Here is a 24,965-nt window from a genome sequence, read left to right on the forward strand (position 1 = left end):
TTCTTCCTCCCATCCATGCTTAAGAGACGAATCGAATCGATCTACCACTCCACAATCGTATCGCCCCTGCGCTTTCCACGCAGGTCGTACAGACCCTACACAATTCCATTAGCAATCATCTCTCACCACATCATACCACACCCAGTCTGAAATCAAGGTAAACCCACATCAGTCTTGTAAGCGACATAGCCCAGCGCACCGGGAATCAAAGCCATGTAGAGGAACGAGAACCAGGCATGGCGCGGCGTCCACCGGAAGTACTTGTAGCGGTTGGCGTTGAGTTCTGCAGATACCAAATCGTCAGTTATCATCCCATCCATCCAGGATTCCTTCCAATCAATTCGCTATTGCTGGAAGAGTAATGTAATGCGAGGAGTCTCATTGGCGGGAACAAACGGACCGTAGTATTTCTGGAGGGCCGGATCGAGGATCAAAGCTGGAGACGGCGGTTAGCGATTGGCATTGAGGAGGAGTAGGTGCGGAGGACGTACACTTGCTGGGACCGGCCATGATTGCGGTTTGGGGAGCGCTGATAATTGCTGGCGAGCTGGGGGTATGCGTATTGGTTGTGGTGGTGATGATGATGTTGAAGTTGGGTCATGTGATTTGTGGGGGATAATTAGTAATGTGCATAGTGCGGTGGATAGTGAATTATGCGGTTATGCAAGTAAGTGGGTAGCTCTTCAATAACGTTTACTACTATGAATAGGTATGTCATAGTGCGAGTATTATTGATACATGCTATATAGCTACTATCGCATAACATATACATGTACAGTATCTACACCTCCGCACGTTGAACACCTCCCTCGTGGTAGTATCTACAGTAAATGATCGCAAAAATGGGCGCCCCACACCCATGGCGTCAGTCTTTCACGAGAACATCCGAGGTTGCGCATGATAGTCTGATTTAGTTTGTGATAGGAATTCAATCACATTCAGTCTAATCTAGTCCTACCTAAGCTAATCACATATAAGATAGCATACACACCTTCGTCAATCTACTCACTCCACCCATCCAACATCCAATATATCAATTAAGCAAGCAAAATGGCCGACCCCAACAAAGGCACCAAAATCACCCTCTACTGGTACATACCCCGATCCCATCCCTTTCCCCTCACAACCAACACTTACAATAAAATGGAATAGGCTCTCCCAATCCCGCTCCCACCGCATCCTCTGGCTCCTCGAAGCCCTTCACCTAAATTACGAGCTAAAGATCTACCACCGAGGCCCGGACAAGCTCGCGCCCCCGGAACTGAAAGAGATTCATCCGTTAGGCAAATCGCCTCTCCTGACCATCCTGCCCGCAAACGCCACTCCAGACCAGAAACCGATCGTGCTGGCCGAGTCAGGAATCATCATCGAGTACCTCCTCGACCACTTCGGCTCCAACGCAGAGAAACCTCTTATCCCGCCCCGGTGGAAAGATACCCAGGAGAATGTAGTTGGCGGCGAAACCGAAGAATGGATGCGCTATAGGTACTACATGCACTACGCCGAGGGCAGTCTCATGCCGTTTTTGGTGATGCAGTTGGTTATGGACAGTACGTTTACCCCCCAACATCCAGTTTGGTGTACATGTTCTGCAGGCTCGGGAATATGATACTAACAAAGAATGACAGCGGTCAAAAATCCCCCGGGAATGCCCTTCTTCGTCAAGCCACTTCCGCGCCTCGTCGCAGGCCAAGTTGAAAAGGCCTTCCTGGCGCGAAACATCCAGTCGCACTTGGAGTTCCTGGAAGATCAGCTGCGGAGTAGTCCCAATGGCGGGCCGTATCTCTGCGGGACGGAGTTGACGGCCGCGGATATTATGATGAGTTTCCCGGTGATTGCTATGTCCGGGAGGTTGGAGGAGCAATTGGATAAGTTTCCGCTGCTGAAGGGGTACGCGGATAGATTGCAGAAAGAGGAGGGATATGTTAGGGCTGTGAGGAAGGTGGAGGAGGTGGATGGGAGGTTTGATGCTTCTCTTTAATCTCCTTTGTCTCTTTGATTCCATTGATGTTTGATACTTGATGTACTTGGGGTTATAATTTAATGGTCTTTATACGATGGTACTAAGTAGTAACTAATTATGCGATCTATACATTAATCAAAAGAATATGTAATATGTTTGTTTGTATTACATTCATCCGATAGCTTCACTAAACCCTCAAGAAAAGAAAGGAAAAAAAAGCAAAGCATGCACACTCATTCCACATCGCTATGCAGCCACAAACCCATCTAAACCTTCTTCACATCAACCATCCTAACTTACCATAAGCCACCCGCCCCATCGTGCATCTAGCTACACAGCCGCACTCATCCCCCCAATCCCCTTCCACACCACAGTGCCACGGTAGTACACGCCCCCTATCACAACAGTGAATAATGAATCCCCACGCTCCAAACAGTGAACCCCACCAAAGCCCACAGATCATCGAGGATCAATCAGATATGAACCCCCGCGGCACAAACAAACCAATAAGATCCCTTTCCTGACCGAGATGTAGAAGGAATCGCGAAAATCCACTCTTGTAGGGCGACCAATAGCGACGCGTTGGGGACGCGTTAGATGGTGTGGATTACTAGCCTGTAGTGCAGATGGATCTGTATATTCACTGTCAGAGGGAGGAGTGAGACTGTCTCTTGAAAGTGAGAGAGTGTGTGTGGATGAGTTTGGGTGGATGATGATGATGATGATGATGATGATGATGACTGATGCTGTACTAATGAGAACTTGAATACGAAAATGTCACTAACTTTTATGCTATATAGCTTGTCTCGGCGATGAATGCATTGGGTGTAGTAGTAGTAGTAGTAGTAGTAGTAGTATCTCAGAAGTCAAACAAGAAAGGTACTCTTATCTATAGTACTTTCGATCCCAAAATACCTTGAGAGACAGGTCCCGTTATAACATTGTGAAACTGTGCATGTCTGACTGACGTGCGTCTTGCTAAGAGAAAAAAAATCTTACACGAATACTATATGACTAGTAGAGCACAAGGGGGTAAAGTATGTGGATGAGAAAAAGAACTTCAGTAATGTGACTATAGAGCTGCATAGATTGATGTAGGGAGGAGAAAGGATGCACTGGAGGGGTGAAGCTTACTATTTATTTGATACATGTTTATATTTGATGCGATTAAGTTGGTAATTAGAATGATATATATGATAATAGTTCTAATATAGTAAACAACTATGCAATCTATCTATCAATAATAAAAAAGGGTATGTAGTATATGAGTATCACATCCGCCCAATAGCCTCACTTTCCACCCCCAACTTCTGCAACTCCGCTCCATCTAAACATCCCCGTCCATCATACACCCATTTCGGATCCTTCAGGTTGTACGCGATGCGCGCCCACTCCAATGGCTCATTACTCACAGCCACCGACCGCGGCGCCCAGCTCCGACACGCCGCGCAGTCACTCCCGCACCCTTCCTCCGGCGTCAATCGATAAGTGACCCCATTGAACGCCCACGTCTCGTCTTTGCGCACCGGCGCGAGCATCTCATCCAGACTCTCATACGCCTCGGAGTCAGAGCGAGCAGCCGCTCCCATTGCAGTACGCTTCCGTCCATTCTTGAACTGATCGCAGTCCGTCATGACCAGAACCGCATTGGCTTGCGAGCATGCCAAATACGGATCCGACAGGACCTTTACCCTAGCAGCCACATTCTCCTTCCCACAGGCAGCTTCCAACTCACGCAAAATATCCTCCTCATGACAGAACATATCGAAAATGTCAATCTCCGCTGGCCTCTCCTCAAGCAACAGCCGAATAACATCAACAACGGGCGACTCGCGCGTATCCCCCGTATCCTTCTTAAAGGCGAACCCCAGAACAGCGATCTTCCTCCCGGACAGATTCCCATCGAAGCGGTCGATGACTCTCCGCGCGAACCGCACGCGCTGGTACTCGTTCATTGCGTTGACCTGGCGCCAGTAATGCGCGACTTCGTCGAGGCCTAATGATTCGGCGAGGTATGCCAGACTGGCGATGTCCTTGCGGAAACAGGACCCGCCGAACCCGACTCCTGCTTTGAGGAACTGTGGTCCGATGCGCGCGTCCGTGCCAATGGCGCGCGCGACTTGATCTACTTCGGCGCCGGTCTTTTCGCAGATCGCGCTGATAGAGTTGATGCTGCTGATGCGCTGAGCCAGCATGGCGTTGGCGACGAGTTTGGCCAGCTCTGAGGACCACGCGTTCACTTGGAGGATGCGCGTGGGAGGGACCCAGGAGGAGTAGAGGTGCGCGAGCATGCGGGCTGCGCGCCGGCCTGGGGGTGTTCCTGAAGAGCCGATTAGGACGCGGTCTGGATTGACGAGGTTGTCGATGGCGGAGCCTTCAGAGAGGAATTCAGGGTTGGAGAGGACTTCAAAGGGGGTGTTGGGGCGGAGGGTGGAAAGCTGGTCTGTTAGTGGTGATTCAGATATGGAGCTGGAGATAGGCTTACTGCTTGCCGCACGCGCTCAGCTGTTCCGCATGGCACGGTGCTCTTCTCGACGATGATGGCTCCAGGCTTTGCGTGTCGTGCGATCTCTTGCACAGCGCCGTCGACGGCTGTCATGTCGGTGGCTCTGCCGGCGCCGAGACCAAAGGTCTTGGTGGGAGTGTTAACGGCCAGGAAGACCATGTCTGCCTCTGAGACGGCCGTCGAGTCGCATGTGAAGAACAGATTGGGTTGTCGGCGTGAGTAGTGGCCGACATTTTGGGCCACGTCCGAGCCATCGCGCGTTGCCCGCACCACGTTGTAGAGAGTGGGTTCATGCACAGGGAGATGCACCGACTTCCAGCTCTGAATGCGACGAGGATCCCGGTCTAGCACTGTTACTGCGACGGAGGGATTGTACAGGGCGAGAACAGCCGCCGTTGGTCCACCTGTAGGGCTTAGTTTGGCTCGTAAATAAGGGCAATGCCAGCAGAATCCTACCCACGTATCCTGCGCCCACAACGCAGACGCTCTTTACGCGATCATCGGCCAGAATGCGCGCCGAATTGGCGCTTGCGACATCGTGGACTCCCCGGGAGTCTGTGGTCCCCGTGGGAGAGGTGGAATGCGACGAGGACACATCGTCCACCTTTGCGGCACGAAACAGCGGACTCGAAGCGGGGGTAGTGGGACAGGTTGAAGTGTCGTCTAGACTCCATTCAAGAGAGCTCCGTGGCGAAGAAGCGAGATCCATTGTGCTGCTGTTGCTGCTACTGCTGCTGCCTGTAGTCTCTCTTGTGTAACCGTTGGCGACAGACCTCACTCACCAGTCAGTCCAGTGAACTGATGACCGATAAGACGACTGAGGGGCAGAACAAGACAAAGGAGGCGGGACTAGGAGTAGTATAAGCATCTGCCCAGACCTCTAAAGACAAGAGATCGTCGGGCGACCGAGAAAGATAAGGTCTTGCGCCGAGGGCGCATGGCCGTTGAAGCGGAACGTGAACACCAAAGCATGGAGGCAAGAGAGGTAAGTCAATGCCACAAAGCTGCATGGGTTGATGCACGCGGGGGGCAGCATGGACTGCCACTGGATCAACCATTCGGGGGATGCAGGAGAGCAATGAAGGCGTGAAGTTTGGCTGGTGATCCGCCCGAACGAGCGAATCTCTCCAGCCAGCCCACGTGCCCGCATCCAGCCCGGCGACACGAACGGCTTCTTGCGCATCACCTGCAGTGAGTTTCCAGGGTTATGGGAGTGATGATCTGTGGTATTTGGTTTGTACCTCCTGAGTCTGGTTTCTCCGCACACCGCATTGTCTATCCTTGTAGAACATAAGTAGGTGTGTGCATTCCTGATGGTCGTAGTATTCACATAGATGGAGCGTCCACCAATCAGTTACTGGTTTGATAGTATCAGTATCAACCACCATGCCTTCATTTACTCCCCCTTCAGAAGACTTCCCCAGCATCCTCAAAGGCAAACGCATCCTCCTCACCACCGAATCTCTAGGCCCAGTCAATGGCGTCAGTCGCACCACCGGCAAATTGATCGAGTATCTGCGTCGCAATGGCGTCGAACTGGCCGTCGTGGCACCGCAGTTCGCCTCAACACCATCACCATCACAACACCACCAAGACAAAGATGCAATCCGCCTCCCAGGCTACCCTCTCCCCTACAACCCCGACCTCACCCTCGTCTACCCCTTCAACCTCACCACCACAATCTACCCCCAAACCTTCACTCCGGACCTAATCTACATCGCCAGCCCGGCCAGTCTAGGCTTCCAACTCCTCCTCCAACTCCGCCAACTGCACAACCCTCCACCCACTCTCCTGAACTACCAAACCGACCTCTCCTCCTACAGCGAAATCATCTTCCCTAAGCCCCTTTCCACCTTCGCCGTGTGGCTCCTCTCCCTCGTGCAAGGATACCTCTTCCGCACACCCTGCATCCACACAATCTTCTACCCGTGCAGCGACGTCCTCACATACCTCAAATCCACCAACACCCCCATCCACAAAACCCACCGACTAGGACGAGGCGTCGACACATCCCTCTTCAACCCATCCCGCCGCTCTCAATCCTTACGAGAAACTCTGGCTCCAAACGGCGAAGCCATCCTCCTAACCGTCTGTCGACTCGCGCCTGAAAAGGGATTCGAGTTTCTCGCCAACACAATCACCCACCTTCTCTCCAGTACAAAAACCCCCAACTTCAAATTAGTAATAGTCGGCGGGAACCGCAACCCCACTGTAACCTCACGCATTCAATCCCTCTTTTCGCATATATCCCCGCATGTCATCTTCCTTGGATTCAAGACCGGCGAGGAGTTAGCGAGGATCTATGCCTCGGCGGACTTGTTCCTGCATTGCTCTATCACGGAGACGTTCGGGCTGGTCGTGCTGGAGGCGATGGCGAGTGGGGTGCCGGTCATCGCGAGGGATCAGGGCGGGCCGTCGGATATAGTGAGGAATCAGGAGACGGGTTATTTGGTGCCCGTGGCGGAGGGGGAAGTGGAGGTGTTTGGTGGGCTTGTGGGGGAGGTGTTGAGGGATGGGAGGTTAAGGGGCGCGTTGGGGAGGGGGGCCAGGGCGTTTGCGGAGGATATGACGTGGGAGAGGATTAATCGGAGGGTGGTGGGGAGGATGGTGGATGCGCTTGAAGTCAGTAGGGAGACGGATGAGGAGAGGGCGTTGTTGGGGGAAAGTAGTAGAGGGGAGGTGAAGGTGTCGTTTGGGGAGAAGCTAAGACTGGGGGTTGCGGTTGGGGTGGTGTATTTGATGTGGATGGTGGCTGTTGTGCCGTTGATTGTACATGGGACGAGGATTGTGCCGAGGGTGCTGGGGAGGGTGCCGCTGTTGGGGAGGTGGGTTAGTCGTGCTCCTGCTGCTGCTGCTGCTTAGTAGGGAGGTATCTTGGTATAATGTGTATGTGTATGCAATAGATTATATATTACATCTGCTGTTAGACTATACAAGCCTTTTTATATACAACCTCACCTCATCTGCCAGTAGCAAATGCCTCCCAAAGCAACCAAAGTATAGCACCATAGTGCACAGAATGGATGCTAATAATCAGTTAAACTTCCGCTTGATTTCCTCCTCGCTGAAGCGACGCGTCTTGCGACGCAGCATCGCCGCAATCTCCGCATGCGTCATGTTGATCTGGTCGCCCATCGGGACTAGACACCGCGCCAGGTGGTCGTAGTCCTTGCGCATCAGGCGCACCGTGATCATGATATAGTCGATGTTGCGGAAAACAAGAGCATGCTCGGCCGCATACCGGTCCTTTTGCCGCAAGAAGGCGACCGGGTGGTCGCGCCAGTGGCGGCGCGGGTTCAGGTGGTGCGAGGTGTGGTAGCCATCATTGTAGCAGAAGCGGTTGCTCTATTTATAGTGAGTACGTATCCAAGTTCGAGTAGTCATTGGGCCATACCGCTACATCAATCAAGGTGATGCTGGAGCGAAAGTCACTGTTGGGATCCGTCTCGTCGACAAACGCATGCTGTCCCCAGTTTCCCACCATGAGACCCACGCGCAGCTGCAGGAACGGAATAACAAAGACAAACAACGTCGCTCTCCAGCTGACGTAGTTCCAGAGCAGATACATCATCAGGTAGCTACTCAATTCCCAAAAGGCCGCCTTGAGGCCGAGCAGGGTCTTCCCTTTGCGCAAGAAGTAGGTGGGCAGCTCCAGCCAGATGAAGAGGTAGAAGCGGCCGACGTAGCAGGCGAAATCGGCCAGACTATCGCGCTGGTACCGGATCGTCGACGACAAATCATCCGGGCCGTTGCCTTCGACGTGGTGATGCTTGACGTGATGGTAGTAGTAGGAGTTCCAGGTGTGGCCCATCAGCGGGTCAGTGATGTAGGGGAACAGGGTGTCGAAGAGCCAACAGTGACGCTTGTTCAGGATGCCACCCATATGGATATGCTGGTGCATCATCAGGGTATAGGTGCCCACGTAGTAGGACTGCATGATCCAGTGCAACACGCCATGGAACCAGTGGAAGTTACGGAAGAGATAGATGGCGCTGGGGACAGAAGTGGTAAAGTACAGCAACAGATGCGTGAGCATGACCACGTCGGTGTCCATCCGGACGATGGACCGCGCGACCTTGATATACGGCTGCAGCAGCCATGCATCCAGCAGCGGAGGCAGCTTGATGTCCTTCAGATCCCAGGTAAATAAGATGGTAGGGACAAAATCGGCATGCCGGGGGTCATTGAAGGCCTCCAGCTGGCTGACGGTCGCGTCGGCATCTGATGGGACATCAGGGGTCCCACCGGCTTTAATGGCAGGGGCAAGTTAGCATGAAACCCGGGGAAGCAGTGGCAAGGAAGTGGGATGGCAGGTGAGAATGTACATGATTTGATCTTTTCTGGGGATCGTTGGCCATCGAGCAGCAGATTGTCGAGGACCAGTCGATCGGGCGGGGTCAGATAGGGATCGATGAAAGTGGAAGGGTCCATGGCCAGCAGTACAGGAAGATTATCCTGGAAATTGGCGGGAAGCAAGGCACGTCTGGACAGCAATGCAAAGGGAGGCTCTGGCCCAAAAATTCCTGTTGGAGGGACAATCGAACAAGCTTTAACGGACCGCAGAAGAAAAAAAGGGGGTGGGGCTGACAGCATCGGGATGCGCTGAAACTGATTAACTGAGACGATATTATCCGAACTATCCCCGCGCGTAAGAAATCCGATCAGACCATCCGTACATCCCCTGACTCTTAACTTAGCGTGTTGCTAATGAAGGGCCTGGATTCGTTGATGGTGGGTGTTATGTCTTTGCCAGCTGTACCTGGGCACAGCAACCATGGGTGGACTAGGTGGGCCGAGAGCATCCATGACGAGCACATTTCTTCCAGGGCAACTCATCTGCTTCCTCTCGTGATTCAGTCATGATGTCGACTTTTTCCGCCCGTGGGGTGTGACGGAAGATGTACTTTTTCACCCCAAGTCGAGATCTCCGGGGTCTGGAGTCAGATTCGTGACGTTCCGATAGGCGATGGAGATGCCCACTGGGCGGAGTCGCTTTTCCGAGAACAGCAAGCTCCAAATGCCTTCCAATTAGCGTCGATCCATCAGGGTCTCAAACAGTGACATTGACACTTGACATCGAAACGGGTATATCAATGCTTCAATTACACTCACAAACGGTTGCTATTTTAGAAGTTTCATACCGAGAGGCCTTATTCATATATCCTTACACTGAAGGTATTGAGGTCGGTAAGCAAAACAGAAGCAATACAAAGATCTTTATGGAAAAGTATAACAATGTAAAAAAAGAAATCATAGTCATTAATTAAGAAACTATTTTGAAGATAGAAGAAGAATATATATTTGTTTAAAGATGTTAGAGGCAGACGGCCGACCCAAGCAGGTCACTGTAAGATAAGTAGTTTCTATCACCTACTATAATACGAGTTACATAATTTTAATATGTTTTCTATATAAGATTAGATCACTACTTCTGTTATCTTATATTACACTGGTCTCTAGGCTTTTTGAAGCTCGAGATGAGGGGGTATTAATCAATAGAATCTGCATGCGCCTTCCCGTCACACAACTGGTCGAGCTGGCCATTGAGGAGTCCGCTCCTTAACATTTTATCATTCTATGGTATTAACTCCGTTCTTTGAGTCAGTACTCGCAGAGGCAGGCCACTGGCTCTCATGAGGCAGTTGTAGAAGGAAGATGCCCTCCGTAATGTGGGTGTAGATATCACACGAGATGCATTGTGAGTCGACCACAATAAAACCAACTCCCTTTATAGTCACCCATGTTTCGAAGGGTACCAATGTGGCTAGGCAGACAGTCGAGCTGCGGAGGTTGTTGCGCCCGACGCGCGCCTAGAACCTGAGTTCTCTAGCCACGTTAAGACAGGACGTGAGTCATCGAATCGTCCGACTGTGTATAGTTCTCCGTTGGTGACTCATATCCCGATCTAGCGTACGAACCCCATCGTCTCCAAGCAAACATTAGTATGCGACGATTTTCCCTCGGAAGTGACTCATGGCCACTATCGTGTAAGATTGTTGGACAGCAAATGTCTTATTCTTAGCAGCATACCCTTTCCCGGAAGATTCGATGTTATTGTAATATGCACCAAAACCGTACACTAGTATTTCATATCGAGCGTATTTCCCTCGTGATGGACGGATGTGTCGCATTCTTTTCCACATACGTCAGATTATCTACTGTATCAACAAGATCTAAATTCTGTAGAGGGACTGTAGCTTGTGCAAGGCCAATTTCTATCTATTTAAAGCAATCGTAGCTAGTGTGAAGATAGACAATGCGATTTACTAAATTCTTTTGGCCGAGAAGAGCTTTGACTCGGTCTTGGAGATAAAGAAGGTCAACAATATGCATCTCAAGGTAGGTACAGAAGACGTGACGAGCACAAACAGGGTTGACTCACCAGCCGGCTTCACGACGCGTCTGCGATTGCATCCACCATGATCTCCACGAGCATATCTGGGTCGGAGAAGTTGGAAACCACCAGCAGGATTGCAGTAGAGCCGATGTCGCCGCCGTGTTGCCGTCCAAGCACTTCAGTGAATCCTGCCATGACTGCTGGGGCGTCTTCGTGGCGTTGTATGAACAGTTGGGTGCGAACAATACTTTCTGCACCTCTGCCGCCAAGACTTTGAATAGCCTTGATAATCTCGTTCAATGTTGCTCGTGTTTGGCCTTGAGCATCCCCGGGACACAAGACGCGTGGATTCTCAGGTGGGCTATCGGGGTCGGCAGCTGTTGTACCGGAGACGTAGATTTGCTGTCCAACACGGATGGCACGATAGTGGCCATAAGCCCCTTCCCATGGAGAGTTTGTAGCATAAAACGTTTTTGTCGAGGACGATGGGGTTGGTAGCGATTTAGAAGACATTGCTATGAGTACTGTAGAGAACAGATCTGGATGCGTGGCAATAAGAGGATGAGAGAATGACTTGATTTCACTATATGTTTAGTTATGGGGTGCTAGGATCTACTTTATATACTCGTAACTGCGTGATAATTGGCAGCGCGGCATCGCAGACTCGCACCTTTCACAAACAAGGCGGCCTTTCTAAGTCTGGGGCCATCTTGGATCGCACCCAATAAGCGAACATCATCCATATTGCTATAAACGATTGGTACGATTGGTAGCATCTCAACCTAGGTAGGTAGGCTATCAGTCTTTCCCGATTAGGCAAATCCTTTGAGACTAGATCTGTGCCTTTATAACTAGCGCCTATTTAGTTTAAGCACCTTCTGCGAACATGTCTAGAGCAGTAGAGCTACCATTTGGCTTTGGTTCCACCTGAATTTGGTCCCAGAAAGCGCCTTTCAAGGACATGCATCCGCAACAAGTGATGAACATCATGATATGACAACTCTTTTGGGAGGAGTCAGAAGGAGACTCGCGTTATATACGGGGCCTGGGGTCGTATATTGAGAGCTACTATGTAAGGCTATCAATGTCCCATATTGTTACCTTTGTAGCGGATGAATTTCATTACTCAACCCGAAACCCAGGCGGGTACTGATAGGAGCACCAAGTGAATCTCAGCCCCCGGGCCCCGTGGCAGGCAAGGGAGCTTTTCCCCACCGTCCACCCTCATGAGTGTCTCCAAATCCGTGACTCACCCCACTCCACCCGAACGATCTACCCCACAACGTTAAGTAGTCAAAAATCTACTATCATAGTTAGTCTTTCTTTTTCCTTTTTTTTTCTAGATTTTAGTAAAGTTCTCTATAGTGGAATGCACAAACTTTACGATGATTATATTCTTGTAGCTTTCAGATTCTCACCGGAGGCCCACATTCTTCCTCAACAATACCTGTCACGGCCAGATAGGAGCTTCATCTGAGAAGCTTCATCCCACAGGCATGGAGAGGTGAGCTACCAGCTGCGGGCTACCACTGCATGTTCGATAGTGACCCGTTCGGATTACCAGAGATGTGCTTGACATGCTATTCACTGCATCCAGCCAACCAGGGCAAATCTCAAACTATATCACACCAAGTAAAACCTAAGTGAACTCAATGGTCAATGAGATACGTCATTACTCCTCCCATGTGTAACCCGCCAGCTTCCCATCTTTTTAAAGCTACCAACACTTCTTCTTTACCACAAACACACACAACGAACATCCATGCAAAAATAAATTGGCAGCACAATGAAACTCACACTGTTTTCTGCCAAATCATACGACACCCACTACTTCAACCAGACCCTCCAAGCCCTCCACCCCGATTTAGCCACCATAACCGCTCACCCTTTCGCTCTAACCGCCTCCACTGTTTCTCTCGCTCGTTCCAGCGATGCCATCTGCGTCTTCGTGAACGATACCCTCGACGCTACTGTTCTGCACGCTCTCCACTCCTACGGCGTTCGTGCCATTCTCCTCCGCTGCGCCGGCTTCAATAACATCAACCTCTCCGTCGCCGAAGATCTCGGCTTCTTCGTCGCCAATGTCCCCAGCTACTCCCCCGAAGCCGTGGCCGAGTTCGCTGTGGCGCTGATCCAAACCTTGAACCGCAAGACACACCGGGCGTATAATCGAGTGCGCGAAGGCAACTTCAACCTGGAGGGGTTCCTAGGTCAGACATTGGCAGGAAAGACGGTGGGCGTGGTGGGATTGGGCCGCATTGGAATGGCATTTGCTAGGATCATGAAGGGGTTCGGCTGTGTGTTGCTTGGGGCGGATCCAATGGGTGGGAAGGAGTTTGAGAAGGAGATAGGAGGAAATTATGTGGGGTTGGAAGAGTTGTTGGGACGGAGTGATGTGGTGAGCTTGCATTGTCCGTTGACAGAGGGAACGAGGCACTTGATCAATGCGGAGAGCTTGACGAAGCTGAAGAAGGGAGCGATGGTGGTGAATACATCGCGGGGTGGATTGATCCATACGAGAGATGCGGTGCAGGCGTTGAAGGAGGGAAGATTGGGTGGGTTGGCGTTGGATGTGTATGAGGAAGAAGGAGATTTGTTCTATAATGACCATTCAGCGGAAATCATCCATGACGATACCTTGATGCGGTTGATGACGTTTCCCAATGTCCTGGTGTGTGGACATCAAGCGTTTTTCACGCGTGAGGCATTAAGTGAGATTGCGCAGGTGTCATTGGACAACTTGGAGGATTGGGTGAAGAAGCGATCGTGTAAGAATTCGTTGGTGAGAGAGGGGCATTTGTGTGTTGAGGAGGATAAAGAGCCAGTTCGGTTGTAGATGTGTGAAATATTCTGAAGGCCTCTTACATACCTTGTAATATACTTGCCAGATTCTATACTAAGGGGCTGAACTGGAGTTGTGGTTTTTTGAGTACTGATTTGAAAATGAAATTGCAGACCTTCTACAATCATATAGTGAATTCATTAATATGTCAAAGTCGAGACATCTTTTCTCTATACTCTCTGTTGATGCTCGCACAAGTCGATTGCTGGGCGTAATGTTGTCCCCCTGGCCGTGCCACATTCAGTGGCGTTGCGTTCCCCAAGTACCCCTTGGACCTGTCACCTGATGTTTACTTGCATTTGAACCCACAGATCTCCTGTCAAATTAATTTGTGCTAGGGAAGCTTACTACTCCAACCAACCACATTGTCTCGATGTTGCCATTTTGTTCTGCAGTTGCTCACTCTTTCAAGGCCCGGGCATACTCAACTCTAGTGGCTTCAGGACTCCTTAGTTACAGATTGATCTTCAACAGCATCCCCCGTCGCAGAGCAAGCACAACCCCAACTTCTCCAATTCGTGCTAATGGATATATTGGCCAATCTGGTCGACATTATAAAGTCGAACGGGTACTTCAGGAAGAAACATGCCCGCCACGTCAGGTTCTCCTTGCAAAGTGAGTAGACCTGACCATACTTCTCTTGACCACTCCCTTACTAGTCCATCAGCACGGGCGGTCAGAGATTCATATTGAAGTACATCCATGCGGTCAACTTCGAAGACCTTCAAGACGTAAACAACAGGTTATACAGCCATGCCAGTCATGTTCGTCTTGCACAAGATATCATCCCTCATAAATCGATGTTTGTGTTCGAATACTTCACGGGTCATCTTCTACGCTTAGCTCAATTGGATTTGTCTCTTGGCACAAAGAAAATGCTTCTCAAAGAAGCTCTTCTTGGAATTGCTGAATTGCATGATAAGGACATTGTCCATACAGGTAGATTGTCCTACCCCCGTGGATTGACAGGCAAAGCTGATTTTACCTAGACATCAAAGCGGACAACTTCTTCGTCAATTGGAAAGATTCCTTTGACGGCATCACAATCGAGAAAGTCCAGCTTGGCGACCTCGAAGACGCTGTACACATCCCCCCTGGCTCAGATATGCTTGGGAAGCAAGCTGGAAACTGGATGTGGAGGAGTCCGGAAGCCCATGCTAGAGGACGGGTGAATAAACCGTCCGATGTCTTCTCGTTTGCTCTTGTTGTAGGTGTCGCCACTCTGATAATCTCTCCCAGTCGTTAACTTGCTATTAGTGCATCTATGTGGTATATAAACGGGTCATATTTGCGGTCGGGGACGACGAACTCGATGAGGGCATAGACCGCTTAGCTGTTGTGATTGAACGCCAAGTCTCTTACTTTGCCGACAAAGATGGGTTCCATGGCTTTCTCGAGTACCTCGGTGATAATCCTTGGGCATCTGTCTTTACCATAACCCTGAACGGGTTTGACCAAGAGAACCCAGCAAGGCCATTTTCTCTTTGGCAGGGAGTCGATGAAGATTTCGAAAGCCTTATCTGTGCCATGACAAACCTTGATCCAAGGAAGAGGATAACGGCCCGCGAGGCATTGGCACATAGATGGTTTGACGGTGTGTGAGCCGAGCATGTCTTCATTACAATGGGGTGCACCAAGACATTGCTATAAGGATCAATAAGGATATATATGAGTGTGTTATTCTTCCGAAGGTTCTTTGACGGAATCCATTCATGAATGCACTCGATTCGCAGTGCATCCGAGCCGAACAGCATATACACATACTGATCTGCTAAGTCACATCTCCTCTCATGTTATTGATCTAGATCGTACTCAATCAACCAACTCCAGATGGCGTGCTGGCTTAAACGTTGTCACCACGTCTAACCTGCTCATAGATCACGAATCCACATACGGACCTTAAGTATATATGAAAATTTAAGAAATCACTGAGATATGTCAAGGTCATTTCCACTTTGACTGTTTTCCCAGAGCTTGCCCGCGTGCCACTTCAGCTGAACCTGTTTACCAGCTTGGCTTATAGCGCCACTCATGAGGTCTCAACGAACAATGCAGGTTGGCCGTATTCAACAAATACATTCAAACAAACATACAAACATCCTATTATCGAACACATAACAGTTAGAATTCTCCCACTACACTAACAATGCAACTCCAGTATAACATCCCTCATCTTTCCATACCATCTTCTTCTCCCCATCCTCCAAGTTCACGCTATACACGCTCCCTCCCAAGTCGGTAACATACACCTTCTCCCCCTTCTTATTCAACTTCAACCCAATAGGCTCGTTGAAATGCCGCGCCAGGATCTTCCTCGACTCATCCACCACCTTACCACTATCACTGACAACTTTTACCCTATTCAGCGAACACCCTAACGGATGCTCGCCCCGATCTGTCCAATACAGGAATCCCTCCTCTTCATCTAGTTCCAAGTCAATCGGCTCTGGCAGTCCCTCCAACACGAGTTCAATATCAGACCGACTCTCCGCCGTCTGGCCAGCTGGCATCTCCAAACCAGCACGGAATATCCGTCCCTTCCCAGCCTTACTCGGCCCTTTCTGCGTCCAATACACATGTCCATTCTTTCGGTCCAATGTAATTCCCACACACCACCGGGTCATGTCTCCGCGATGGGCGGGATTGCCGAGTGCTCCTGTCTGTACCAGCACCTCGTGCCCGGACCCGTCAAACCGCACTCGATGCACACCCATCCCTTCGCGGTCGCAGAAATACACATGCTGCGTTGTATCATCGACAACAAGCTGTTTGGGCGTGTGCACTGTCCCTGCTGGGAGTAGGGTGCATATATCCTGACCATCTAGTGTGGCCGAGTGCACGGATCCGTCATGCGTGGATGTCGAGCGTCCCATGTTCGTCCAGAAGATGCGTCCTGCCGTCTGGGACACATCAATACCATCAGGGAGAGACTGGCCCGTGACGATGGGGACGGGCGTGCCAGTACCAGCCCTACCCGGCTGGAACTTGAGTATCCTCCCAGCCACAGGAATCCTCTCGATATCGGGAGTATTCGCTCCCAGCCCAACATCAAGAAGGTAGAGCAGAGGCCCTTCTCCCTCCTTCTTCTCCCCATCCACCTCCAAATCCGGCGGATACAATCCCCCCAACCCTCCTGCCTTCTTCCCCACTCTGCCAGTCTTCACAAACTTCTCCCTCACCCAATCCACCGTCAAACTCCCATCCAGTCCCCTTTCCTCCACATAATTCTCCTCAATATTAGCCACCGTATCCAACCCCACCGCATCCATCAACCGACACGGCGGCAAACTCTCTCTTTGGCCAAACATCTCCCTCCACAACAGATCAATCTCAGCCGGCTCACTCACCCCCTCCGCCAGGATTATCAGTATCTCACGCTTAATCGCCGCCCAGAGGCGATTGAATATAAAACCGGTGGACTCTTTCCTCGCAGTCACTGGGATAACTCCACCCTCAGTCAGCACCTCACTCAGCATAGGGAACACGCGCTCATCCGTCTCCCCGCAGGTCATGAGCTCCACGGTACGGATAGCCGGCGGCATCGTGAAGTGCATGTTGAGGAGGAGGGTTCGTCGTGACGGGGGTAGATGGGCGCCTATGAGGCGGGACTTGAAGCTGCTACTGTTCGATGCGAGAATGCAGTCTGGGGGACTGTGGGCGTGGAGTTCGGCAAAGAGGGATTGTTTGAGAGGGAGGTTCTCGGGGATAGCTTCAATGACGAGCCAGGCTGTGGACACTGCGTCGGGGACGGAGGTGAAAGTTGAGATTGGGCCAGGAGGGGGAGGACGCTTTGGGATATGGGTAGTAAATTCGTGAAGGTGCGTTGAGACGTAGGTTCTTGCGGATTCGAGAGCTGAAGGCGATGGGTCGTTGATGTGCACGCTGTAGCCGGCGGAGGAGAAGACAGCGGCCATACGGCGGCCCAGGACGCCGGCACCGATGATGACGATGGGGCGGGTTTTGGAGGGGTGAGTGATAGTAGTTGTAGACATCGTATATTCTTTGTTGTAGTAGATGGACATTGAGGTATAGGAAGTGCAAGTGCAGATCTATAGACAGACAAGATGGATGTGTTCGTAGGCAGGCAAGTAACAGGGATTATCTACCTGTGCGTCGAGGACATTATATATCTTCCTTCCTACCAGATATAGCACCCAGAACCACGATCCGGAATATGATACCCTCTTTTGATTCAACCTTCCAAATATCTGCTTCAATGGTAGATAGTATAAACACTCTCCGATGCCGGGAAGCCGAAGCCCCAAACCCATCGGACACGCCACGGAATCCCTCGGAGCCCCTCGGACTCGGAACGGAGACAGTTCAGAGAGAGTTATATGCCAGTAGAACCAGAACCAAATTCCCATAACTAGGGACTCCACATGGCAACCCACACACAGACGAGCAGATAATTTGGTAAACTCGGTTATCGGCCCGTCCAGCATACTAGTGGAAGTTTCGAAGAATTTTTTTTTTGGTTGTCTTGCCGGTTTCCGTCTGAGTTTGGGGGTGTTTGAAGATTCTGGGTACTGTTTATGAGTGGAGAAGTGAGTGTGTAGTTGCCGGACTATACTACTACCTTTGTAAAATTATTCTGAGGGAAAAGCTTGACTGACTGTAATGATGTATTAGTAAGGTCAAGGAAGGAAGGAAGGCTCTATGAGCATGTTTTGTTTTCATATAACGAAGGCTCATATTCTTTTTCTATATCAGTAGTGTTGGTAATTTCTGTATAATTTTGACGTTAGGCTCAAAACATTAAGAAAGCACTTGATATGTACGTGACTACAAAGTTACTACCGGAAAAGATGAAGTACTTGATTCCTGGGTGTCACAAGATATATCGGGGAGGGGAAATGGAAGTCAGACCTGGAGATAGTAGCCGGGTGTTTACTTATGGAGTTGGGAGAGATTGTTGATTCTAGGTCTGCAGGAGTCACTACCTGTATTGAGAGCCTTTAGGAGTTGATGAGATCGTGATGCTAAAGTAGTTGATTCGGGAAGGAAGTGAATTTATCTTCGCTAGATTAGTGATATGGTTGAAGGAACAAGAATAGGAAGGAGCAAGGCGGCTCCCAACGTCGCAACCTACGCCGCTGTTACTACATCTGGCTAAGCGACTTCTTAGCTTAGTGAGTGGAGCTTATAATGTATAACTAAATTGGTTCAAACGAAGCTATCTATCAGAATAAAAACACCTGATCGCCAGCCCTCGCCACCACGCCCGGCATAGTCCATCCCAAACCCAACAACGCCTTCTTCATAGCCCCAACCATGGGCGGCGGCCCACACAGCAGCATTTTACTGTCCGGTCCAGCAATAGGCAAATGCTTCTGAATCAACTCCGCAGTTACAAAGCCCCGGTAGCCAGTCCAATCATCCCCAGGCTTACTGAGCACATAGTGCACCTGAAATCTATCCGGATGATCGCGGGAAAATTTGTCAAGCTCTGCGCGAAGCAAAATGTCCTCCTCGGTATTGTTAGCATACATAAGTGACACGCGCGTATCAGTGTCTGTCGGATCCTCGCAGATGGCGCGGATAAGCTGGTACATAGGCGTGATGCCGGTTCCGCCGGCAATCATGCCAATGTGTTTGGCATACCGCGGGGAATACTGCATGGCACCCTTGGGGCCGCGTATCTCGATGGTATCGCCTACTTTCATCTGCGCTAGGTGCTGTGTCATTGCGCCCTGTGGGTAGACTTTCACGAGAAGCTCGATGCGGCCGCGATCCTTGTTATTTGATACAGGGGTGTACGAGCGTGCGACGCTGGTGCCGTTGACCGTTGCACGTAAGGCGATGTGCTGTCCTGTTGGGAGGCCTAGGATGTCGTCGGGGTTGGGCAGGGCAAACACGATGTGGTATACATGCGGGGCGATCTCTGTCTTCTGGGTCATGGTGAAGGGTCGCCATTGTCGCGGGTCGAGAGGTTTTGGTCTCGAGATGGTGGTGGTTGTCTTGGGGAGACGCATCAGATGCGCTGACTTGGATGGTCGGTGTGGTGCGTAGTGTGTGAACTCTTGCTGTACATCCAGCTTCGTCGACGCCCATAGGCCCAGGCCGATTGTGGCGGAGAATTGAACGATGCTGGAGATGCCTGCGCCTAGCCAGAAGTGGCTGCTGCCATCGCTACCAGTGCCGCGTGGCAGTTGGATGGAGAAGAGCGACGAGTGCACGACCTGGAGGGCCTGCGAGGGCGTCATGCCCCGGTTATAGGCTGTTACGATGGCTGTGCAAATGAGGCCGCCAAGTCCCAGTTTGCTTGCCGTGCGGAGGATAAATCCCCATGAGGTCTTCTTCACATCGATGGCAGCGGACTGTGACACTTGTTCGAAGGTGGGGCGGTAGATCTCCACAGCTTCGGTTTGTTCCTAAACAAGTCAGAGTGTGTATTATGAATAGGGGCTAAGAGAGTACCTCAGAAGGCAGATCGCCAACAAAGTAGGGCTCTAGCTGCTCGCGCGCCTCGTCTGAGTGGCCAATTTCTTCAAAGGCTTCAGTGGCGTCGGTGCCGGCAACTTCAATGAGGACTTCCTTTCCACCGGGATGGTCTTCTATATACTCGGTGATATTGTAGACTGTGTCGATGGTTAACTCGAGGTTCTGCAAGGCAAGAGAGTTAAGTGATTGACCTTTGTTATGGAGGACGATCCAGAGGTCGTCAGCGGTGTTGTGCTTCTGCACTTGCTCCAGAGTGAACGTCGCCATGGTGGATTGTGTGTCGTAGGCTGGTTTTTTTTTCACAGAGACAGTGCATACTATATAAATATTGTTCACATCGTAAGTGTGATGTTTCCGAATATCCGTGCAGACATGGTCGGAGGCCGTGACCGACATTCGTGCGATGTTCGCACGAATGCCGGAAGTGTGGCCCTTAGTGACCCCAAGCACTAAGCAGATATTGGAGATGCAAAGGCCAACTCTCGCCTTCAATTTGAATATATAAGTTATGCTTGTCAGACCAATTCTGTCTGCTGTCCTCAAGCACATTTCTTCTCCACATCATGCAGTGTTATTTTTATCTCGTTGGTGACGCTATCACCACAGCGCAGTCCCTCGAAGTCGACAGCCTCTGGAAGTTCGAAGACCTCCAACGCGCGGTCGGGCGTGTATTTCACGTCGTTCAACCTACCGGAATTTCTTTCCATACAGCATCCAATGATACTCTGACGACGGTGTCCGAGGTCCTCGCAGCCGCGACGAATACTACCTCCCCCGTCGGCCTGCGTATCGATGGAAACGCCGTGCAGGCACCACAAGGCCCGCCAGGCCTCCCGCTTGTTGGCAGTTTCTATGAAATCTTTCCAGACCACCTGGGTAACCACTACCGGCTGTTCCGCAAGTATGGCCCGGTGATCAAGACAACCAACATGGGCAAGACGATCTACCTGACGGACGATCCGCAGGTGGCGGCAGTGTGCTTCGCCGAGTCAGCATACATGACCAAGAAGATCAACTCCGATCATCCGCTCTGGGGCGTCAAAGATAACACAGCCATCTTCATCGGTGACACGGAGACAGAGAACTGGCGGCTGGCGCACAAGTACCTGCCGCCAGCCATGGGGCCCAAGGCAGTGCGGCACTACACGGGGCTGATGCAGGAGTGTGCGCGCAAGTCGTTGCCAGTATTCGACGAGCTGGACGCCCGCGACGAGTCTTGGAATGTCTACCAGTATATGGTGAAACTGGCATCCCAGACTATCGGCCGCTTCTCTCTCGGCAAGGATTTCGGCCACTTCAATGCCGTTGACAGCCCGCTGCACCCCATCGTCACCAACATTGCCAGTCTGCTCTCGCTCAACAAGAAAATCACAGCCCGCGGCGAATGGTATCGCCACTTGCCCTTCGGCGACCCGGCCCGTCTGCGCCACGTCCAGCACACCATCTACTCGCTGCTGCAGGAGCAGGTCGATACGGTGATGGCCGAGTCCTCCAGCAGCGACGCACCCATGGCCGACGCCGCGCTGTCTGCTACCTGTGTCGTCGACTACCTGCTGCACGCGGTCGACGAGACAGGGGCGCATTTCCCGCCGCCCCTGATCCTGGCCAACATGCTGATTGTGACAGGGGCTGGTTTCACGACGACATCGGCGCTGCTGTCGTGGCTCATCTACTGCCTCGTCACGTACGATGGTACGCAGGACCGGCTGTACGCAGAGCTGGTAGAGCATGGTATCGTGGGCGCTGCAGGTGAGCGCAATCAGACAGCCTGGACGCCTGACCTGGCACACAGTCTGCCGTACATGGACCGCTTCGTCAAGGAGACACAGCGGCTGCACAACGCCTCCTTCCAGCCTGGCCGCACCACAAAGACCGACGTTGTCCTCCCCGGTGGCTATCGCCTCCCGCCTGACAGCGTCATTGTGCCTGCCCTGTATGCCATTCACACCAATCCCAAGATCTGGCGCGATCCCTTCCGCTTCGACCCGGATCGCTGGGACACAGAAGAGGTCAAGAACCGCCACCGCTGCGCCTATGTGCCGTTCGCGACAGGGCCGCGCGGCTGCATCGGGTTCAATTTTGCCCTGCTGGAGGTGAAGGTCCTGCTGGCAGAGCTGGTAAGTCGGTATGAGTTCGTACGCGACGGCCAAGAGGCCATTGATTATGACCCTGAGTTCCAGCTCATCCGGCCTTTGAACTTTTACGTTCGGGCCAAGCGCCGCGTGTGATTGACAAGGGGTATTGTACATAGACTGATGAACAAGATAATTCGTGAATGTAAATTAGATGTTCTATGAGTTTTCCAGATCAGCAAGTACGTAGTCAGCTGGCACTGTGGTAAGTTTCACGCAGGGCTTTCAGAGCCCTCGAGTACGGCCCGAAGTAACGCACGTTGGTGTCGTTGTCGCACCACTCGGAGTCTTTCTCCTCCTTCTCGAGCACAGCTATCAGTCGCTGTAAGAGGAGATCTGATTTCTGCCGCTCATCGACTGGTATGGGATTGAGGCTTTTGAGCGTGATGGCACAGCTTACCGCATTGTGGACAAAGGCCCAGGAGCGGCACACGCTGGCTGAGTATCGGTGGAGATCGAGAAAGCTCTCGATGGCCTGCATCGCGCGCTGCACGCAATCGACAGCTACACCGGTTGGAGGGACGCCGTCCAGGCCGTCTAGGTAGACCCGGTCAGCTCGGCAGGTCACATACCCAAGGTGGACACCCAGCGCCAGCCGCTCGAGATGGTCCTGCAGCGAGACACATCGTCGTTTATCGGCAAGGAAGGGGGCGGCGGCGTCGCGGATGCCGTCAAGTTGGCGTTTAGATTCGTGCATTCTTTCTAAGGGATCCTGCGGGCCATTTGTGGTCTCCTGGCGTGCTTCTTCGATGATCTGATGGCAGATTGCGAAGACGCATTCCTGGAAGCTTAGACCGTCCGGTCCGTGCTTGTATGGAATCGGACAGATAGTTGCTATGCTGAGGGGCCGATCGTATGTAAAGGAAAGGAATGTGTCTTGCCAGATGAGCATCCACCTAGCAATCATGTTAAAACGTACGATACAAAGAGGAGGGGGCTCGAGGGCAAATACCACAATCTGCTTCTCTCAAACTGCTCTGCTTCTGGCAAAGCTGGAGACGCTTCATGAAGCCCGATACTCTGCGCCAACCGAATGGTTGCACCTGCCTCAGTCAATACAAAGCCCCGTGGATAGAACTATATATGGAATAGTGCAGCTCTTACCCATGAGGATCCATGCACTGTTGGTATCCAGGTTGTTTCGCAGGCAGTGTCCAATCAAGGCCATGGCCTGAATTTGGTCTTGGTTAGTTTGGTAGAAGAAATTGGACATGCGCAGACACTGGAAAGACGAGCAAACTGCCCATTGTCAGTGCTTTGGCTCAAATACAACCCCCCTTACTACAGCAGTCAACTTACCAAAGACTTTGGACCGCAGGTCGCGCTCCTGGATCGGATCATCCGAAAACTGGACCCCACATGCCAGGACAGCAAACAGCAGCGCCATCCAAGACGAGCTTGGTTCCTCTACTGGCGTCATCGCCTCGTTTGGCAACATCCGCTGGTCCAAGAAGGCGAACAGTGCCTGCGCAAACGCGTCGATGGCCACCAACGCCGGGTAGAACGGATAGGCCTTGGACTGGTACGCCTGCCAGTAGCTGCATATCCATTAGCATAGCGCAAACTTCGCCAGAGACGAGTATGGGAAGGGTTAGCCCACCGAATCACATCTGAATCCTCCGGCAGCGTCTCACACACATCTCGCACAGTGGCCCCCGCACCCCAGAGGTTGATAAATGGGTATGCCCGCGGCATGCATTGATTGATCAAGGCGTCTTGCAGAGAGAGGTCGCCCGTCATCGCCGACGTCGTCGTTGTCTGACGATAGCCCAGCGCCAGCGGCGCGTCTGCGTGTCGGCCCAGGTAGATCGTTGCACCTGTAGCATCATCGATAAGATACCGACCAGGTGATCTGCTGGCAGGTCGAACGCGCATGCTGGGCAGCGGACTAGGCTGCGAGGCAGGAGTGGATGCCGTTGCTGCCGTGGCGAGGAGATCGGTCTTCAGCGAGGAGATCTGTTCCTCGATGGCCTCCAGGCGGGCAATAAGAGAAGCTGTGGGGTCTTTTGGAGGAGCAGCGACTGAACTGTCGCTACCGAGGTTCCTGGAGAGAGGTGTTAGCTAAGAGGGGGAAATGGAGGACGACCGCTTACGTCGAATTGAGGTTTTGAGATGGTTCCTGAGGAACATCAGCCGAGACGGGATGATCCTCGTTTCCGGCCTCAGAAGAAGTCGGCACACGACATAATTCAGGATGGTTGCGTTTGACGCAGCTGGAGCACGGGACCTGGCCATCACAGCGAACCTTGCGATGTCGACAGGGAAAACAGGACCGGATTCCGCGGGTCTTGCGCTTGTTCTTTAGCAGCTCGCGCACCAAGCTAGTATCGTAGGGATAAGCGCTATCGGCCATGATGAACGCCAGCTTCTATCTATCCCATGGCTTTCTGCGGTAAAAGCGATCGGAGAATAGATTTGAAGACTGTCATTGGTGAGTGGTTGGAGACGGATGGCGTCGGAGAGACTTACTTACCAGATGCTAGTCACGTGATATACAGCGTTACCAGTTGCCAGAGCAAGCAAAATAACGGAGTCAGAACGCTGGTTGAGTGATTGATTGATTGTTTGTTTGTTTGGTTGGTTGGATAAGGTCATGACATTATTTATCAGATATAGGGTATTCTGTTTTACTCATTTACGGCCAGTGGAAGATAACGTAGTTCCCATCCAAACCGGTGTCAGAATCCACTCCTACTACTAGTAGTAGTAGTAGTAGTAGTAGTAGTAGTAGTAGTAGTAGT

General features: G+C 51.6%; 12 protein-coding genes across 12 annotated transcripts; 5 read left to right on the plus strand and 7 right to left on the minus strand.

The window, feature by feature from the left end:
• Positions 1-21: 21 nt before the first annotated feature.
• Positions 22-657, minus strand: ASPBRDRAFT_39701 (uncharacterized protein). Its single transcript, XM_067624197.1, has 4 exons — positions 492-657; positions 401-436; positions 168-283; positions 22-95 (listed from the first exon to the last, which is right to left on the minus strand). The coding sequence occupies exons 1-4, from the start codon at positions 508-510 to the stop codon at positions 42-44; spliced, it is 225 nt and encodes a 74-aa protein (XP_067481800.1). The 5' UTR covers positions 511-657; the 3' UTR covers positions 22-41.
• A 206-nt stretch (positions 658-863) lies between these two features.
• On the plus strand, positions 864-2,087 carry ASPBRDRAFT_39703 (glutathione S-transferase). The gene is made up of 3 exons (XM_067624198.1): positions 864-1,091; positions 1,153-1,550; positions 1,629-2,087. Exons 1-3 carry the CDS (start codon positions 1,051-1,053, stop codon positions 1,979-1,981), a joined length of 792 nt encoding a protein of 263 aa, XP_067481801.1. The 5' UTR covers positions 864-1,050; the 3' UTR covers positions 1,982-2,087.
• A 1,147-nt stretch (positions 2,088-3,234) lies between these two features.
• On the minus strand, positions 3,235-5,178 carry ugd1 (UDP-glucose dehydrogenase; the record flags this gene model as incomplete). The annotated part of the gene is made up of 3 exons (XM_067617173.1): positions 3,235-4,401; positions 4,449-4,873; positions 4,926-5,178. 3 exons carry the CDS (start codon positions 5,176-5,178, stop codon positions 3,235-3,237), a joined length of 1,845 nt encoding a protein of 614 aa, XP_067481802.1.
• Positions 5,179-5,800: 622 nt separating this feature from the next.
• Positions 5,801-7,710, plus strand: ASPBRDRAFT_39706 (glycosyltransferase family 4 protein). The gene has a single exon (XM_067624200.1). It carries the CDS (start codon positions 5,856-5,858, stop codon positions 7,329-7,331), a length of 1,476 nt encoding a protein of 491 aa, XP_067481803.1. The 5' UTR covers positions 5,801-5,855; the 3' UTR covers positions 7,332-7,710.
• On the minus strand, positions 7,503-8,900 carry ASPBRDRAFT_120754 (fatty acid desaturase; the record flags this gene model as incomplete). The annotated part of the gene is made up of 3 exons (XM_067617378.1): positions 7,503-7,814; positions 7,864-8,717; positions 8,795-8,900. The coding sequence occupies 3 exons, from the start codon at positions 8,898-8,900 to the stop codon at positions 7,503-7,505; spliced, it is 1,272 nt and encodes a 423-aa protein (XP_067481804.1).
• A 1,735-nt stretch (positions 8,901-10,635) lies between these two features.
• Positions 10,636-11,380, minus strand: ASPBRDRAFT_39707 (YjgH family protein). The gene is made up of 2 exons (XM_067624201.1): positions 10,852-11,380; positions 10,636-10,771 (listed from the first exon to the last, which is right to left on the minus strand). The coding sequence occupies exon 1, from the start codon at positions 11,317-11,319 to the stop codon at positions 10,861-10,863; it is 459 nt and encodes a 152-aa protein (XP_067481805.1). The 5' UTR covers positions 11,320-11,380; the 3' UTR covers positions 10,636-10,771; positions 10,852-10,860.
• An 826-nt stretch (positions 11,381-12,206) lies between these two features.
• Positions 12,207-13,816, plus strand: ASPBRDRAFT_39709 (2-hydroxyacid dehydrogenase). Its single transcript, XM_067624202.1, has one exon. It carries the CDS (start codon positions 12,593-12,595, stop codon positions 13,640-13,642), a length of 1,050 nt encoding a protein of 349 aa, XP_067481806.1. The 5' UTR covers positions 12,207-12,592; the 3' UTR covers positions 13,643-13,816.
• Positions 13,817-14,233: 417 nt separating this feature from the next.
• On the plus strand, positions 14,234-15,593 carry ASPBRDRAFT_668090 (uncharacterized protein; the record flags this gene model as incomplete). The annotated part of the gene is made up of 4 exons (XM_067628794.1): positions 14,234-14,263; positions 14,308-14,587; positions 14,638-14,855; positions 14,906-15,593. The coding sequence occupies 4 exons, from the start codon at positions 14,234-14,236 to the stop codon at positions 15,248-15,250; spliced, it is 873 nt and encodes a 290-aa protein (XP_067481807.1). The 3' UTR covers positions 15,251-15,593.
• A 190-nt stretch (positions 15,594-15,783) lies between these two features.
• Positions 15,784-17,640, minus strand: ASPBRDRAFT_120862 (uncharacterized protein; the record flags this gene model as incomplete). The annotated part of the gene is made up of 1 exon (XM_067617390.1): positions 15,784-17,640. One exon carries the CDS (start codon positions 17,638-17,640, stop codon positions 15,784-15,786), a length of 1,857 nt encoding a protein of 618 aa, XP_067481808.1.
• Positions 17,641-18,831: 1,191 nt separating this feature from the next.
• Positions 18,832-20,359, minus strand: ASPBRDRAFT_27586 (uncharacterized protein; the record flags this gene model as incomplete). The annotated part of the gene is made up of 2 exons (XM_067622400.1): positions 18,832-20,022; positions 20,069-20,359. The coding sequence occupies 2 exons, from the start codon at positions 20,357-20,359 to the stop codon at positions 18,832-18,834; spliced, it is 1,482 nt and encodes a 493-aa protein (XP_067481809.1).
• Positions 20,360-20,655: 296 nt separating this feature from the next.
• Positions 20,656-22,320, plus strand: ASPBRDRAFT_119520 (cytochrome P450; the record flags this gene model as incomplete). Its single annotated transcript, XM_067617264.1, has 1 exon — positions 20,656-22,320. One exon carries the CDS (start codon positions 20,656-20,658, stop codon positions 22,318-22,320), a length of 1,665 nt encoding a protein of 554 aa, XP_067481810.1.
• Positions 22,321-22,414: 94 nt separating this feature from the next.
• ASPBRDRAFT_120832 (Zn(II)2Cys6 transcription factor) lies at positions 22,415-24,577 on the minus strand (the record flags this gene model as incomplete). Its single annotated transcript, XM_067617387.1, has 6 exons — positions 22,415-23,120; positions 23,177-23,267; positions 23,329-23,463; positions 23,524-23,762; positions 23,825-24,268; positions 24,318-24,577. The coding sequence occupies 6 exons, from the start codon at positions 24,575-24,577 to the stop codon at positions 22,415-22,417; spliced, it is 1,875 nt and encodes a 624-aa protein (XP_067481811.1).
• Between the last annotated feature and the right edge of the window lie 388 nt (positions 24,578-24,965).

This window comes from Aspergillus brasiliensis, assembly GCF_001889945.1.
Source record: "Aspergillus brasiliensis CBS 101740 unplaced genomic scaffold ASPBRscaffold_3, whole genome shotgun sequence".
Classification (NCBI taxonomy): Eukaryota; Fungi; Ascomycota; class Eurotiomycetes; order Eurotiales; family Aspergillaceae; genus Aspergillus; species Aspergillus brasiliensis.